This window comes from Stegastes partitus, unplaced genomic scaffold (genome assembly GCF_000690725.1).
Source record: "Stegastes partitus isolate 25-593 unplaced genomic scaffold, Stegastes_partitus-1.0.2 Scaffold168, whole genome shotgun sequence".
Taxonomy (NCBI): Eukaryota; Metazoa; Chordata; class Actinopteri; family Pomacentridae; genus Stegastes; species Stegastes partitus.
This window is the reverse complement of record NW_007577899.1, coordinates 293,842-309,083: the sequence shown is the minus strand read 5'-3', so window position 1 is coordinate 309,083 and position 15,242 is coordinate 293,842. Positions and strand designations below refer to the sequence as shown.

The 15,242-nt window shown below is 41.2% G+C and overlaps 1 protein-coding gene across 4 annotated transcripts in view; it reads right to left on the bottom strand.

Annotated features, from left to right (window-relative positions):
- Nucleotides 1-15,242, bottom strand: part of slc12a6 (solute carrier family 12 member 6) — a 32,055-nt gene that overhangs the window by 5,986 nt on the left and 10,827 nt on the right. For 2 of the 4 annotated variants that reach the window (XM_008279699.1, XM_008279702.1), the window contains 20 exons: nt 12,907-13,053; nt 12,762-12,816; nt 9,762-9,892; nt 8,684-8,910; nt 8,469-8,596; nt 8,164-8,349; nt 6,784-6,948; nt 6,261-6,359; nt 5,863-5,920; nt 5,542-5,716; nt 4,418-4,536; nt 4,220-4,318; nt 4,015-4,134; nt 3,674-3,778; nt 2,304-2,472; nt 1,950-2,145; nt 1,686-1,855; nt 1,458-1,589; nt 418-525; nt 140-196 (listed from right to left, as the gene is read on the bottom strand). In XM_008279699.1, coding sequence (XP_008277921.1) covers nt 140-196; nt 418-525; nt 1,458-1,589; nt 1,686-1,855; nt 1,950-2,145; nt 2,304-2,472; nt 3,674-3,778; nt 4,015-4,134; nt 4,220-4,318; nt 4,418-4,536; nt 5,542-5,716; nt 5,863-5,920; nt 6,261-6,359; nt 6,784-6,948; nt 8,164-8,349; nt 8,469-8,596; nt 8,684-8,910; nt 9,762-9,892; nt 12,762-12,816; nt 12,907-13,053 — 2,646 coding nt within the window. The remainder of the gene's footprint in view (nt 1-139; nt 197-417; nt 526-1,457; nt 1,590-1,685; nt 1,856-1,949; nt 2,146-2,303; nt 2,473-3,673; nt 3,779-4,014; nt 4,135-4,219; nt 4,319-4,417; nt 4,537-5,541; nt 5,717-5,862; nt 5,921-6,260; nt 6,360-6,783; nt 6,949-8,163; nt 8,350-8,468; nt 8,597-8,683; nt 8,911-9,761; nt 9,893-12,761; nt 12,817-12,906; nt 13,054-15,242) is intronic. The other 2 variants (XM_008279703.1, XM_008279700.1) reach the window with 1 other exon arrangement.

Here is a 15,242-nt window from a genome sequence, read left to right as displayed (position 1 = left end):
CAAAACAGAGAGCTTTTAAAGAAAAAAGAAAAAAGAACGACTATCTTTAAACTGCCTCAACAACCTTCTCTACAATTAGGAATTTTTTAGTTTGATAAAAATTCATGGACTCACAGCTGGCCGTAACCACTGCCCTCACCTGAGACCTTGTAGCTCCACCTGCCTCTGGCCTACTGCTGCTGCTACCAGGGTTTCCCTGGTGAAAATGATGCACGACATTCACAAACAAATAAGGTTATGTGTGTTATGGCCAAGCTTGCATACAGTTGACGTTCACGTTAATAATGTCCCAAACACCTCTGAAGGATCATGTAGCAAAACCTTTAATCCACCGCTAGAAATGAGGCACATTTAATCATGCACCATGAACTTAGGGTTCACATGCACACAGCAGTCTCACAGTTGAACTAAACGTACCTCTCTTTCCCGGTCTGACTTAGACAGTCGCATCTGTCGGAGCATCTGGGACCTCTGCTCCATCATCAGTGTCCTCTCATAGGTGTACGCACTGATATCACTGTCATGCTGAGGAGAGGACGAGACACTCAGGTTCAGAGGAGGAGCAAGAAAACAGCGATGTAGAGACTGCCATTATCGTACTGTATGAATTATATTGTTAGATAATGAACCGGTTAAACTGCATTGACCTACCGATAATTCTCTGAACCCTGACAGTTCCTGGATGTTATTTTGCACCCGTCACATTTTTACTCACTGTGGGCTCGCTTTTCACTGCAAATTAAAGTCCTGCACCTCTTTGGAAGCAGCACAGACATGGCTCGACGTAGAGAGAACTCAAACATGTGTTTTGTGCAGTATAAGAAAATTAAAATGTGATTAATCAGAAAAAAGCTGACTTTTCTTTTTAAAATATAAATAGGGAAAAATGAAAAAAGGGAAATATTAGGGAAATATACATACATACATACTAGAGACATTTTTGTAACTTATATTTAGATTTTTTTTTTGTCATATGACTGTTGGTAACAACTTGAGTCACTTATAGCTTCCCAGTTGTGCTAAGGAGTTCAGATTTTTTTTCTGTTTTTCACTGAACCTGGTTCATGCAAATGGTTTATTTTTCCCAATTCTTTAAATGAGACGTGTAGAATAAAGTAATAATAATGAAAGTGTCATCATTTGAAGCTCAAATTTGGTTCCTTTACCAGATGCCATTGAAAGTCACAATGTTTCTGCCAACAGGTTTTTGGTTTCCGAGGAATAAATTCTCGTGGAGAGCTCTAACACAACATTTTGGGGGAATGTATCCAAGATGATGTATCTACACTTTTTTTTTCTAGTTTAAACATATAGTTGAAACCAGCTAAAACAAAACATTAAGAGTAAAAACAACCATTCAGCAACCTTAAAGCTTCATAAGGAGAAGTAAAGGGGGAACCTGGATGTGGTACACTTAATGTAAGTGTACCTGATCAAAGTCAGCATTGTAAACTTACCATCTCAACTACTTCCACGTCTGCCTCGATGCGTAGGTGATAGAGGAAGGTTGCCAGGTCCTTCTTCATCTGAATCGAATTGTCCTCCATCTGGGCCACTGTGAAGATTCGCATCCCACATTTACGCCACACCTGAGGAGAGAACGACGCGGCCAGGTGCAGGAGTTAGGTTGACAGGAACTTTAAAGACTTTAACAGATTCTCATAAAAGAGACATTGTTTTCCTACCTTGTGTTGACGCAGGAGGAAAGGCAGCAACATCAGCATCCCTCCGTCATGGACAATCCACCACACGTCGATGTAGCCCTCTGTGCAGGGCTCACTGTTGCTGGGGAACAGCGAGATGTTTTTGGGCACCAGCAGGGCCAGGTGAGCCGCTGTGGTCACCCGCACTGTGTCTGGAGGGAAGAGAGGTGGCGCTGTTAGCCTGCTGAACGCTAAAACCATGAAAATGTGAAAAAGAAAATGATTTGCCATCCTCTTCTGACTCACTGATGAAGGTCTTCCAGGACTGCGGGTCCTCGCTTTGCCTCCAGGCGTGAGGCCAGCCCATCACCACAGTGTTGGGTTTCATTCCTCCCAGGCCGCTGGACTGGATCATGTGGCTGATGCCTTCTCGTGGCTTCTGAGCAATGATGCACTGACAGAAGCCCTTCACACGCTCCTTATCCATCAGGTGCTTTAGAGTCTGACACAAGACAAACACAAGGCCACAGACGTTAACTTAGCCGAGGACAGGCAGTGTTTCCTGACTGTCATCTGCTGATAGCCACATTCAAAAAGCTTAATGTGAAACTTGTCCGTGTTTCATGACCACTGCGACCCTGCAAAGACAAATGTTCCCACCTGTTCAGCAGCGAGAGCCTCCCCGTAGCTTTGTAGAAAGTTGCCAGAGACAACAGTGCCAACAATGGTCAGGCCCTTTCCCGCCTTCAGCTGGCTGGCAAACGTCAGCAAGCGAGGAGACTTGACGTGGGCGTCCTCGTCCAGTTTTAGTAACACCAACAGCTGGGGCCTAGACAACAGCAGGCAGCATGACATGTGAGTGTGTGTGTGTGTGTGTGTGTGTGTGTGTGTGTATTCATTTACATGGATTCTCCTCAAATATAATAACATTAATAACTTTTCTCTTTAGACTCTAAGAGGATCATATTGTATACATATTAAAAGCCTAATACTGTAATATCAAAAGTGAACTAATCAGCACATTTGCTATTTATTCATAACATGTGACTGTACCAGTGCTGCTCCACGAGAATAGTGACTTTTTAATAATATAATTGGTTCGATATTAACCTTGAAAACAGCCACTAACTGAAATTCAACTTTCAAATACAACTTTTATGCCTTAACTTAAACTTTTACTAGGTTAGTAAATTTGATTAGCTACAATTCAACAATAAATTGGCAAACATCTGTTGAGGATTGTGAGATTTGATGAAAGCTCTGGAATAGCTGCTGAACTGACCTTGCAGTAAACTGTTCTGTAAACCAAAAGCAGACATTATAGTCTTCTATTACACAGTAGTCAGACTCACCGGATGTAGATTGTGGGTATAAGCCTGCCATGGGCTGTAACCTTCACATAGAATTCTCCTGTCCTCCACTAACTATGTGTTAAAATCTACCTAGATGCTAAAAAGTTTAAGTTTTGCCAAAGGTTTGGATTGTGCAATAAATCAGTTTTTTTTTCTGTGAATTTTAGTGGCAGTGCTCGCCTCCCTGAATGCAAATGTTCCACCAAACCATTTCTGCCCTTCACTATTTTGAGTGCACACAGTCGCTGCATCCTTTTCTTTTCAAGACATCTGTGATTGATTTAAAGAAATACAAACATGCCAGAGCTGAATGATAATGAGGTGCAATGAGACCAGTCAACAGAGAATAGTCTGACTATGTGGGACTAATGAGACAGTAAAATAAAAACATGTTGATTCTATCATACATGTTTAAATCAGACTTTTTGCTCCCTTACTAACACACACCTACACACTTAGACTTACTTTGAATTGACTGAATCATTGTGCAGTTTTCTATATTTTAAGCTCACTAGAAAATGCAAATTGTAAAGCTGATTCTAAGAATGTGCAACAGTTGTATCTTTCTTGTATGCTTAAGTTTAGAAAGTCCAAACCAAGTTATAATATCTTATGTGACACAATGTTAAAATGCAAGTGACTAAAAGAAATGAAAGTGTTCGTGGGGCAGTTCAGTACCTCCAGTTTTTGGTGTGCGGTGGTCCCTCCTCCAGCCTCAGCAGAGCATAACGGGCGGCGCTGAGTGACAGACCTCGGATCCCATCCCCCCACTCCTTCTCGGCTCTGATACACACACACACATGGATACATGGAATATAAGGATCTACAGATATTTATAGTGTGATATGTACTGTATGTACTCCTCTGGCTGACACCCACAAAAAAAAAAAATCACATATGACTCACACTGGAAATAAACCAAACTAAAAATATGACACAGACACAATTACACACAGCACTCTTGACCATGCTGTACATGTACAAGCATGGGGAGGAAATACATCTCCATGGCAACATACCCGTGATACTCTATGTACTTGTAGATCATGCCGGCGATCACCATGGCAACGATTGCGTAGTACCAAGAGGATATGAACATGAGCGCCAAGCAAATAGTCATTCCCAAAAATGACAAGGTCCTAGACAGACAAGCACCAGAGGTACACATCAGTGTGTGCTTACATGTGTGCATTTGTGTGTGAATGTGTGTGTGTTTGGTGTTACCAGTGGTAATAGGAAAAGCGTGGCCTCCAGTTAGGCGTCCTCAGGAGGGTCTGGAGAGCACAGGCCAGGTTCACAAACAGGTAGCACATCAGGAAGAACCTACACAAAGACAGGGGATTAAAAGTGAAGCCCCTAAAGCAGTTGGGAGTGTGATCAACTCTACACACAGACACACAAAGACAAACAGCTGTGTCTCACATTGTTAGGATGGGAGCCACCAGGTCCAGAGAGGCGATGAGAATCCCCAGCTCGGCTATCAGAGCCGTCAGCAGCAGGGCCCAGGTGGGTTCCCCATTAGCTTTCCCATGGCCAAACACCTGGCAGAGACGCACACGAGTGGAACAAGAGTGAAAATAAATACAGACGCACCAAGTAAATCATACGAAGCTTAAGGAGGAGTTTAACAAACACTGAACACATATTTTTTCTGCGTCTATTTGTAGCTCAAACTCACATTAGGCCTTTCTCTGCTCAGATTCAAACATTTACAAGCTTCCAGAATTTCTGTAGTAAGCTGCTGTATTGTTAAGGTGATTTTTACAGGTTCTGATCCAACATGGGTAACACAAAGCATTATTTTGATCAGACAGTTTAGGTGTCACTTGCTGAGGTTGAAAGAATTTTGCTGTAGTTCGCAAATGTAGAACAGAACCAAACAGCCAGCTTTAAATCCTGAAATTCCAAAGGTAAAAATATCTGCCAATTGTTATAATTGTTATTAGACAGCAAGTGTGAGGAAATGGCAGCTTCAAAACTGCAAATCAAATGCAAAAGCTCCAATGCTAAAGCCTGAATTACAGAAAATTCAGCATCTACACATTTCAACAAATTACACTGAAGCTATTTGAGCAAATGGATCCTACTGGGGGTCAGAGGAAACAGGCACATTGTAGACAGATAGACGATAAGCACAGCCTTTACATTTTTCCAGTATTTGTGAGCATTGTACATCATGTTGTGTATAACATCAGATGGTGTGATTGGGCGTTTCCACAACAGCAGTGAGGAAATTGCAAAACACTTGTGCTGAACATCATTTGTGCACTTTGCTTTGGTGTCATCGAGTATCAGAATATCAGATGATGCTTCAGTATACAAGTGCAAAGAACTCTCACGATCCTCAAAGATCTTGTAAATACGTACAAGGCAGAACATATGAAGCATCTCATTTTTAAAATGTAACATTAGGTTAATCCTGAACAGAAGAAGCCGCTGCAGCCCACAGAAAGCAGGAAAGAGAAGTGTGACACTTCCTCAGTGCTTGTTCCCTATTTTAGCAGAGATTTCTGGGTTCTTGTAATTAAAATATTTGTAGCTCTAACCCGGAGGAAGGGGATGATGTTGTCCTTGGCAATGGCCTGCAAGAGTCGGGGCGCGCCGGTCAGCGATTGGAGGCCTGCGCCGCATGTTGAGAAGAAAGAGCCGATCACAATGACCCAGGGGGAGGGCCAAGCCAGAGTTCCCACTACCAGGTTGCCTTTAACAGAATCTCCAAACCTGCAGAAGCAATAAAATACAATGCATTTTAGCTTTTAGAGAAGAGCTGTTTTAAATGAAATCATACAATATCAATAGTCTCTTTCACCCTCACACACAACAGAAGACATGTACATAGAGCCAGACACATGAGAGGATGTACTGACTTGTCTCTGAGGACCACGCCGTCGATGCAGGCGCCAAACAGCACAACACTGCTCAGGTCTGGATGGACAACACTCAGGAAAACAACGCTTTGATCAAATGTATCCAAAACGCTCTTAGTGTCGTAGAATAAGCAAAAAGTCAAATTATGCTGAGGACAATAAGGGAAGCAGACTGTTTCATTATAAGACTGAGAAAAAAATGCTAAAATAATACTAATTATCTTCAAATATTAAGATCTGACAGTTATTTCATTCCAAAACAGTATTTGGGCTCAACATGTAGTCATTGAGGTGCCAAAGAAGGCTGGACGTTGGTTTATCATTTACTGAACACAAATGATCTGGTTTTGTAAGCAGAGTTCTTGGAAATTCAATCATAAAACATCATGAAAGGATACAGACGATAGAGGTGGTGAGGATGGCAAGGATGGTTCCAATCGGGATGGAGCGCTGAGCGTCTTTTAAATCCCCTGATCGGTTGGAACCAGCCATGATTCCTGTGGAAGACAAAAAATAAGTCGAGGTTGTTAATATTATTAAAATGACCAGCAGTATAACTTATTAATGGCAGTGTGCATGCTGAGCAGCTTTAAAATACCAACTTTTTTAGTATTTAGGAAACTCTTCATGTTAGACTGAATCACTTTTCAAAAGAAACATCAAAAGGCTGAGTGTGGAAATATTCTTCAAAACATGGACGAGAATCCATACATTTTGAAGTATTTGTTTTACAGGATATGATGTACTTGGTCCTGAATCAACACATGTCCCATGAGCAAGAATCAATATCACACCTACTGTGTTTCTTTTCTCAGAAGCACATGTGTACATGTCTTGTATGCCTTTATCTGTGAGTTACCTGTTAACATAGTGGGTTTAGTGTGTGGGGGGAGAAAAGAAAAGAAACAAACATCTCTGTACCTGTGACCGAGGGGAAGAAGATGCCCACGAGAAGTGTGAAGGAGGTGGTGATGTCAGCGAACACATACGGCTGCTGAGTGGATGCCGGATGGGAAACGTGAGAGGAGCTGAGGGAGCCTTTCTCCACTACATCCCCTTTGCTGAGGTAGGAGCTCCACAGGTTCTCTATGAGGAGATTCAAAAAGTGCTTTGTGTTTGCGAGATCATGTATTTATCTGCTGGCTATGATCTTCTGGAGGGTCACTGATGGGCTGGAGCATATCACACTGGACAGGACATGTAGCCAGTAAAACACAGGACTGACACAGAGACAGACAGACAACGAACCACACATATGCATTGACCAGATCTAAAGATGAGTGACATGGCTGACTGTCTAATGCTGCGTCTCATATACCTCAAAGTAGAAAGTCAAACCTCAAAACAATTTTCAACCGCCATGTGTTTGATGTACAAAGTTTTCTTGTGTTGAGCAGCAAACGCTCTCTAATGTTTGACATTTAGACATCGATGCTGAATGAAGCCTAGTTGCCAAAACACTTAGTTGCTACACCTGTCACTCAAAGCAGCCACACCCTTAGGTACGTGTGACTTTAAGCCTAAAAACAACTTAAATATGGGTGAACTATATGAATATCCACCCTCATGCAGTTGCCATGAACAGAGAAATTAGCTAAAGAGAGCAGAACAGGTTTTTGAACCAGGCTGTTGTCATGTTTATGTCTGCTGTAAAGTCGAACAAGTGGTTCTGTGGGGACTGATGTGCTTTTACAATCAAGAACCATTTCAACTAGTTTTTGGTTGCAGCTTACGTAGACAGACATTGTCGAGTCGAAAATTTACCACAGCAGCCAGAGAAAGCATTCAAAGTGCATTCAGCCTGATGACAGGTTTGAAACTTGAGCCTTTGAGGCAACATTACAAACCACTGTGCTGCAGATGATGTATTAATTTACTTGAAATTCATGTACTCATAACCTTGTGACTACATTTACCATTTGGTCTGTATGCCAGTAAGCTCTCCAAATAGAAGCATCGACGTTGTTGTTGTCAGTTTCCTCTGTTGTTTGATGACTTTAATATATTACTGATGGTTCAACTTCAATTTAAAATGAAAGTAAAAAAAAAATCTCTTTACTACTAAAAATCCTTTCAGCTTTGCTTTTTCTTTTAGTTTTAATGATTAAACGAAAGAGTGTGACATTTTGTAAAATGTGCACTTTGTGAAAAGGTAGACGATCTCATGCCTGTCCACTAATCACGATGTTACAGCCATCACCCAATCAGTTTAGTGACAGTGAGTTCCTGGAGTCTCCTAGAACCTCCATGAGTCCTCCAGGATGTCAGCGCTCCGAGCACACAAACACCTGCACTCTTTACCTGAAATGATCCCACTGGCCAGACCGGGGATCCCTGAAATCTCTGAAAAGTTGTTGGCATTGAAGTATTCATCACAGGAGGCGTTGAGTTCTTGGCCCTGGCAAAAATGCTTCCAAAGATACGACGTCTTCTCCACCACAGCAGGGGTAAGTGTGGGGAAAAAGGTGGGACCCACTGTGCTGTTTTCTGTTGGGAGGAAAAGAAGCGTGTCAAGAAAACTGAACGGGTCTAACTCAGAAGATGAATGTGCCTCCTACTCCTTATGATTCCTGATAGCAAGAAGCAAGTAAGATATATTAACATACCAAAAACAGTCGTGAAGTTAGTGTCTGGTGCCTCGGCTGTGTCTTTGATCTGCACCAGGACAGTTTTCCTACACTGGTTGTCGGCAACATCATGGCCGTTGATAGTTCTGTTTCCCAGCATGCACACGCTGCAGATAAAAGCCCATCAGTAGGTCAAAACTGTGAGAGCTACAGGATTGGTCACATATTTTTGGAAATGCGTAATCAACACTTACGGAAAATGTGGCTCTTTGAAAGCAGAGACCAGCGCTCCAATATATATGGAGACAATGGAGACGATGACACAGGCCAGGAAGATGGAGGCCAGTTTGTTCACGTACTTCACACCCACAAAGACCAGCAACGACATCAAGAGGAGACAGATGGTGCCGTAGACCCGCATGTTGTTCAACATGGCTGCCCCTTCACCTTCAAAAATGGCTGCCTTAGGTGCAATGTACATCTGGAGGAAGAAGGGAGACAAGTTAAAATGCAACACATTTGTAATCAGAAGTTCGTTTAGACATGGCATATGAAACATGAACTCTTTTACATTCATGTTTATTTTGACTTCATTTTGACATATCCACGACACCGTGACTCTCCGTGTGACAGCACATCTGTCTAATATGATGAGAAGTACAGCGTGACTGGATGTTAGATCCTGATCGACTCAGTCTCCACATCGGGGATAATTTAGAATTCTAAAGTAATGAATTAAGTTATTGCTGTTGTGTGACGTGCACAAATGCAAACAACTTTCTCACTTTAAAGAGAGTCACATGGATCCTGCTGTTGCCTGATGCTGCAGATATTTAAAAAAATAAATTAAAAGAAGGACTTCTATAAATAGCTAGAAGCGACAAACTAAATTTCAGCTTCTCTAAGTCCAATCAGACAGCACAGTTTCTGCTGTCATCCTGGTAATGTATTATCTTTATGGACATTGTAATAGATTTGAGAATGTAAGATCTAAGTGAAAGAGGAAAGTGTTTTGTGATTTGTGACTTTTGCTCTGTGAGAAGTTTGCAGACCAATGTTGGTGCTAAAATGAGAAAAAAAAGCCTTTTCCAAATCAACTCCCACAAGTGGAAGTATGCTGCCTTTGAGTGGCAATCTGTTAATGTGACTGCATGTAGTTCAGACTCGTGCCGTTTTGAAAGTGATATGGAAAAGCTATTAGGTAGTAACTTTTATAGAAAAGTGACCAGGATGCTTCTTCAGACATGAAGCGGACACGTTCTGATGCAGAGTGCAAACTACAACAGAAAGGTCAACTGCAAAGATGACGACAGCAACAGAGTGAAAACTTACCAGAAGGATCTCGATGGCTCCCAGGATGTACATGGCTCCAGCGAAGGTGGTGCCCAAGTAGAAACACAGGCCCACTGCCCCCCCAAACTCAGGACCAAGAGAGCGGCTGATCATGAAGTAGGAGCCTCCCGCTGGAGAGGGGGAGGAAAGAAAGAGGGAGGAGGAGGGGAGAGAAAGGGGCGGAAGTTGTACAAAAGGGTTGGAAGAAGTGGAAATGCAAAGGAAGAGAGAGGGAAATAGAAAAGTTGGATGGTAGAAGAAGAAGCAAAGATAGATTGTAAAAGGAGAAAGACAGAGATGATGGAAAGACAGCAGGTGGGACACAAAGAGAGACAGAGAGAGAGAGAGAGAGAGAGAGAGAGAGAGAGAGAGAGAGAGAGAGGGATGGATGGTTAGTAACATTATGATGTTGGGAGGTAAAGGGAGAGAAAAAGAGGACAGCCGATGAGAGAAGTCATCCTATGCTTGTAGAAGTAAGCATAATGTTCTACATGAAACATTGGAGTGAGAAGATAGAGCAGATTTTTGGTCAAATAGTATCTGCAAATGACACACGACAACTGTTTGTTGCCTCACTCGAAGTACTGGATTAGAGTCAGACCTGAGAGCGTTGTCCTTCTTTTGTTCATTCTTAAAACTCAGACACAAAAAGACTTCTACACAAAACTCAGTCTGAATAGTGCTGAACCTTGTGGTATGTATAGCACTGCTCTTAAACCAGGAGTGTTCAGTGTGGGTGTCAGGACGCTCTGGGGGAGTCAAAGACATTAAATGAAATGTCAAAACTACTAAAAACAGCACATTGTAGCAACAACTGTTTAAAAAAAGAAAAAGAAAGAAATAATTGTTTTATTTCCCCAGTGAGGTATCAATAAAGTTTATCTTATCTTACTTGAGTCATGTAGATTACTTTCACTGATATATTCTGCTACTAGCCGCTATTAAATTATCATAAAAGAATATTATGGTTATTAGGCTGTGGTGTTGTCATTATGCCGGTCGGTGTTTGGCTCAATTAGTGCAAATGCTTGGCTACACATAACATTTGCATGTTTCCACCACCTCCGGGGGGGTGTCACCAGTCTTTGGTACCATTATTTTGGAGTTTGGGGGCTTAAAACTTTTGAAACCACTGTCCTACACAGCTCTGGCACTCCAAGTGAGCTAACACAAGCAACACTCTTAATTTGCTGATACAATTTGAACCAGTTATACAACAGAACATGGAAGAATGTTACATACAAAGAGCAACTATCAATCTTCTGACTGGAAGCTGAGAATTCAGTGTTTGGTTTCCAAAATGCAACCCTTTAAATTACAAAAATTCATGTTAAAAAAAAGGGCATAAGAATGTCATGTTGTAAATTCAAACTTATATAATGTGTAAACTGAATGAATGCCGCCATCCTAAGTCAGCTGCTGAGAAGTTCTTGAGCAAGGACGCAAGCTACAAAAACGGACTTTCTGCAAACATTAGAAAGAAAACAGACTAACTAGAAAACCTCAGTGCTGAGCTGTATTTAAGAATCCAAACACTTTTTGTATTACTTCTTCACATTACCCACAGTAAACTACACACGTACAATATAAACTACCATCTGAGACGAGATGGTGAGAAAGCGTGAGAGCTCGAAGCTGTTCAAGTGAGAAAGAGAGAGCATGGAATGAAATGTCTGATGCCAAACAAGACATGTTAGACATTAATTCTCTATGTTACCAAGCGTTTTCATTCTACGTTTAATCATCGAAATGTCACATGCTAGTGAGAAAGAAAAAAAAAAACACTACTTTGACATTTGGGATATTCGTCTAGAGGCATTTTGGTGAAAGATAAAGTCAATGGCAGATAAATATCCTGGGTTTTTAATGTATGTACAGACAGAGAGGGAGAGGCAGACAGAGGGAGAGACAGGACAAACAGAAATAACACTAGTTAGATAAACATATGTACTACATCAGTACCGCTATAGCTGGAAGATGAGAAGGAAAACTAGGGGAAGGCAGCCTGCAAAATTCAACTGAACATCTACAGAGGTAACGGTGGTAAAAGAGTGGATCATCTTGGAAATCAGCTTCAGATTAGCAGTCACATACTGAAATCTACATAGTGGCTGACACACTTTTTATCATGGGGATGAATATTTGCTCCACGAGATGTGATCAAAAAGTTTCAAGTCTGTTCCTGCAAAAATCTAGAAGTCTACTTAATATAATTCTGGTTGCCATCGCTGTCAAAGCAGTTCCCTTGAGCAGCAAAACACTGCTCCCAGCTTCATTATATACATCAACACATCAAGCACCATCTGCCGCAGGTGGTTTATCTTCTAAACTTAGTTAAAACACCAGCCCTTTAAACTGAATTTCATTCTGTGGAAAAAGATCGTGATTATGTTGCTCTGGTCAAAAAACTTGTTCAAAATCACTGCACTCCAACCCTTGGGTACAAATTCCCAGTGTACAATCACCTGAGTGTTCCTGTTGCTCCTCACCAGGTGTGTCTTGTCTGGTTTTAGAGACTGTAGGCGCTTAAACTGTGAAAACTGACACTTTTTCTCTTGTTAGTAGCCGTGAACCCACCTGTCTTTATCATTTATGATCCTCCACATGAGGGTTGGTTCATTCCAGCTGTTGACTAACACAGAATGTGATGGGTTCTTCTCTGCTCCATGTGATCCATGAGGAAATCACAAAAGTGCATTGAGCGGTAGCTTCACACAGGCCCCACTATTGATAACGCAGTGTAATCTGGTCTCCTGACTTGTGACATGCTGCTCACTTGTGACCGTGACAGACTTCATGCTCTCAGATTTGAAACTTTCTGATCACACCTTGTATCTGCATGTCCTCACCTCTGTATGAACTGGTTGTTTTACTGCAATATCGCTGTTGAACCATCATGTGCTGGTGTCAGAGATACAAAACAATGCGCCAAGGCCTGCACCATTCACTCCACATGTATGGAATAAAATGAAAAGGAACGATGGAGAGGTGAAGGAATACCTGGAACAACTCCATTAGTGGCGATTGCGCTCATTGATATCGCAGTCAGCAACGTCTGTGGAGGACAGACAGTCACACAAACATGTTTAAATATTTTACAGAGCTTTACATCCTCATGCCTGTTCATCAACACTAATATACTCACACAGCAACAGCAGATAAAGACAATGGAGAGGGCCTGCAGGATCCCAGCAGTTCCCACCACCCAGGTCAACCGCAGGAACAAGATGACACCGAAGATGTTCTGCAGACAAGGCAGGTAAACGCCCATGAACGTCCCCATCTGCGGCGACTGGAGGCAGACAGAGCACATGGAGGGGACAACAGTTAGGCACAAACAATCTAAACATAGCACACAATGTTATTACTTTTTAATCCTCCATTTTCAAGTTCTTTCTAGGTGTATTTCACCTTTATTTTCCATGTAAACAAAGAGAAACATAGGACATGTGCACACACTTCAGCAGTGGTACCAGAGTTTTTCCTGGCTTAGAATGGGCCTCTGGGGGCGGGACGACACATGACAGTAAGTATGACCAGACCATATACATTAAAGGTATTCAGTTTGTATTACCTGTTTTTTGTTTGTTTGATTGATTGTTTTTTTTTTTTACAGAAATCGTTGCACTTTTATGTTTTCTGACTATTTGCCATAAAAAAAGGTCTGTTATGCCGCAGATGTTATATTAAGTAAATTAATAACATTTATTCTCAATTCTCACCAACCTCCACACAGGAACAACTCTGGGACTCCAGGCTTTATTGTCTGATATAATCCCTTCATTTGAAATGAATTCAAGCTGAATATTAATTTATACTGACTTATAGAAAAGTGAATATTGTTACAACATTTTTCATGTTGCTGAACGAACACACTTTTGAATTAAAAAAACTATTGAATTTCCCTTCTGGGATAAATAAAGTATTTTTCATTTCAAACTGAACTTTGCATTAGTGTCACTGGCGCCAGCTGAATGTTTCAAATGCATTACTTTCCATCTACTATGTTGAAACTGTATAAAAAATTACCTGCAGCTACCAATTTCAACTAATTTTTCACTATAATAAGCTAAAATTTGAACTAAATTACATGTTAGCTGATATTTTGCCATTACAATTGGCCAACTATTTTAACTGTTTCTAAATGACTTCAAAGCTAACCCTTTCAATCATGTATCCATTATGCTTGCTTACGTTCAAGCACTCTTAATTTGCAGTGTGATGTGTTGAGGTGTCAGAACTGACTCAGATTGGTGGGAGGGGTGTAATGTGCTGTCAGCGTAGTGTAGCTGGTAGTTCCCCTGTAAAATGAATGAAGATCAGCACTTCACTGACTTCTAACAGTATGTAACCGTTTTCTTCCTGTTGAAATACTTTTTAAGACATTTCTTTGAAAAGACTGAAAGGGTTCTGAATAATACAACACAGAACCTGAATCTGGAGGTGAGGTGTTGCCATCAGGGTGCCAAAGTGTAAACTGAGGTGGTAATTTAATTCATCCCACCTGGCACCGAGATATTATATGGCAACAAGTAAAACAACAAAGTAATTTCACTAAGTTTTCAACACTGTGCTTTAAATATTTATTATCAGATCTGACTGCATTTGCTTTAATGATGGCCTGTTCTACTGCTAGCCGATTATAACCAGTTTTTATTCACTGAAACTGTGATTTTTCTTCTTTTGTATGAATTCTTGTATTGACAACAAATGCTGACACGAGTGCTGTGTGATGCAGTGGCTTCAATCCCAAGACACGTTTCCCTGTGAGACAATAACGTACACATCTGTCTAAAATATATATTTGTAATTAGGTCAGCTACAGCATAGGCTTTCCAGGTACTTCCTGAAAATCCTTCCACTACACCACCCCAGTGCACCAGACTTATGTTAATGCTTACACTGAACATACTGTGGGGCCAGAAGGCAAGATCAAAAATATTTTGGTTTAACTTTCCAACCCGTCTGTTGGCAAATGCGTCGCAGCAATCCAGCAAACGCACAATCAGAACAGGGTGGGAATGGTTAATTACCCACAACAGACTGTCTTATCTGAGCCAGTCAGCACCTTATCAGCAGGGATTGCAGTGCACATCAGGGTCACATCCTGATGTACTTTCAGTTCAGACACCGAGTCAAGACGCACGCACAAGATATCATTTGTGACTCATTGACCAAGCAGATGGATGATGAGCACAAGTGCTAATTTTTCAGAGATTTTCCTAATTTCTTTCCTTTGTATTCCTTTATATTATTTCAGGCGGGGCATTTAAACAGCAAACCATCAAAAAGTCACTTAAAGATGTGTCCTACTTGCTTACTTTCTTATAATTGGGTTCATATACACACAGTGTAATCAAATGTTTTTTTGTTTTTTAGGGACACTCTGGGTGCACTTGTGTGTGTTGTGTGTTTTGCTGTGCTTTTACTCTCATAATTGTGTTTTTACTGCAAACCAGATTAAAGTTATTCTAAGCACAC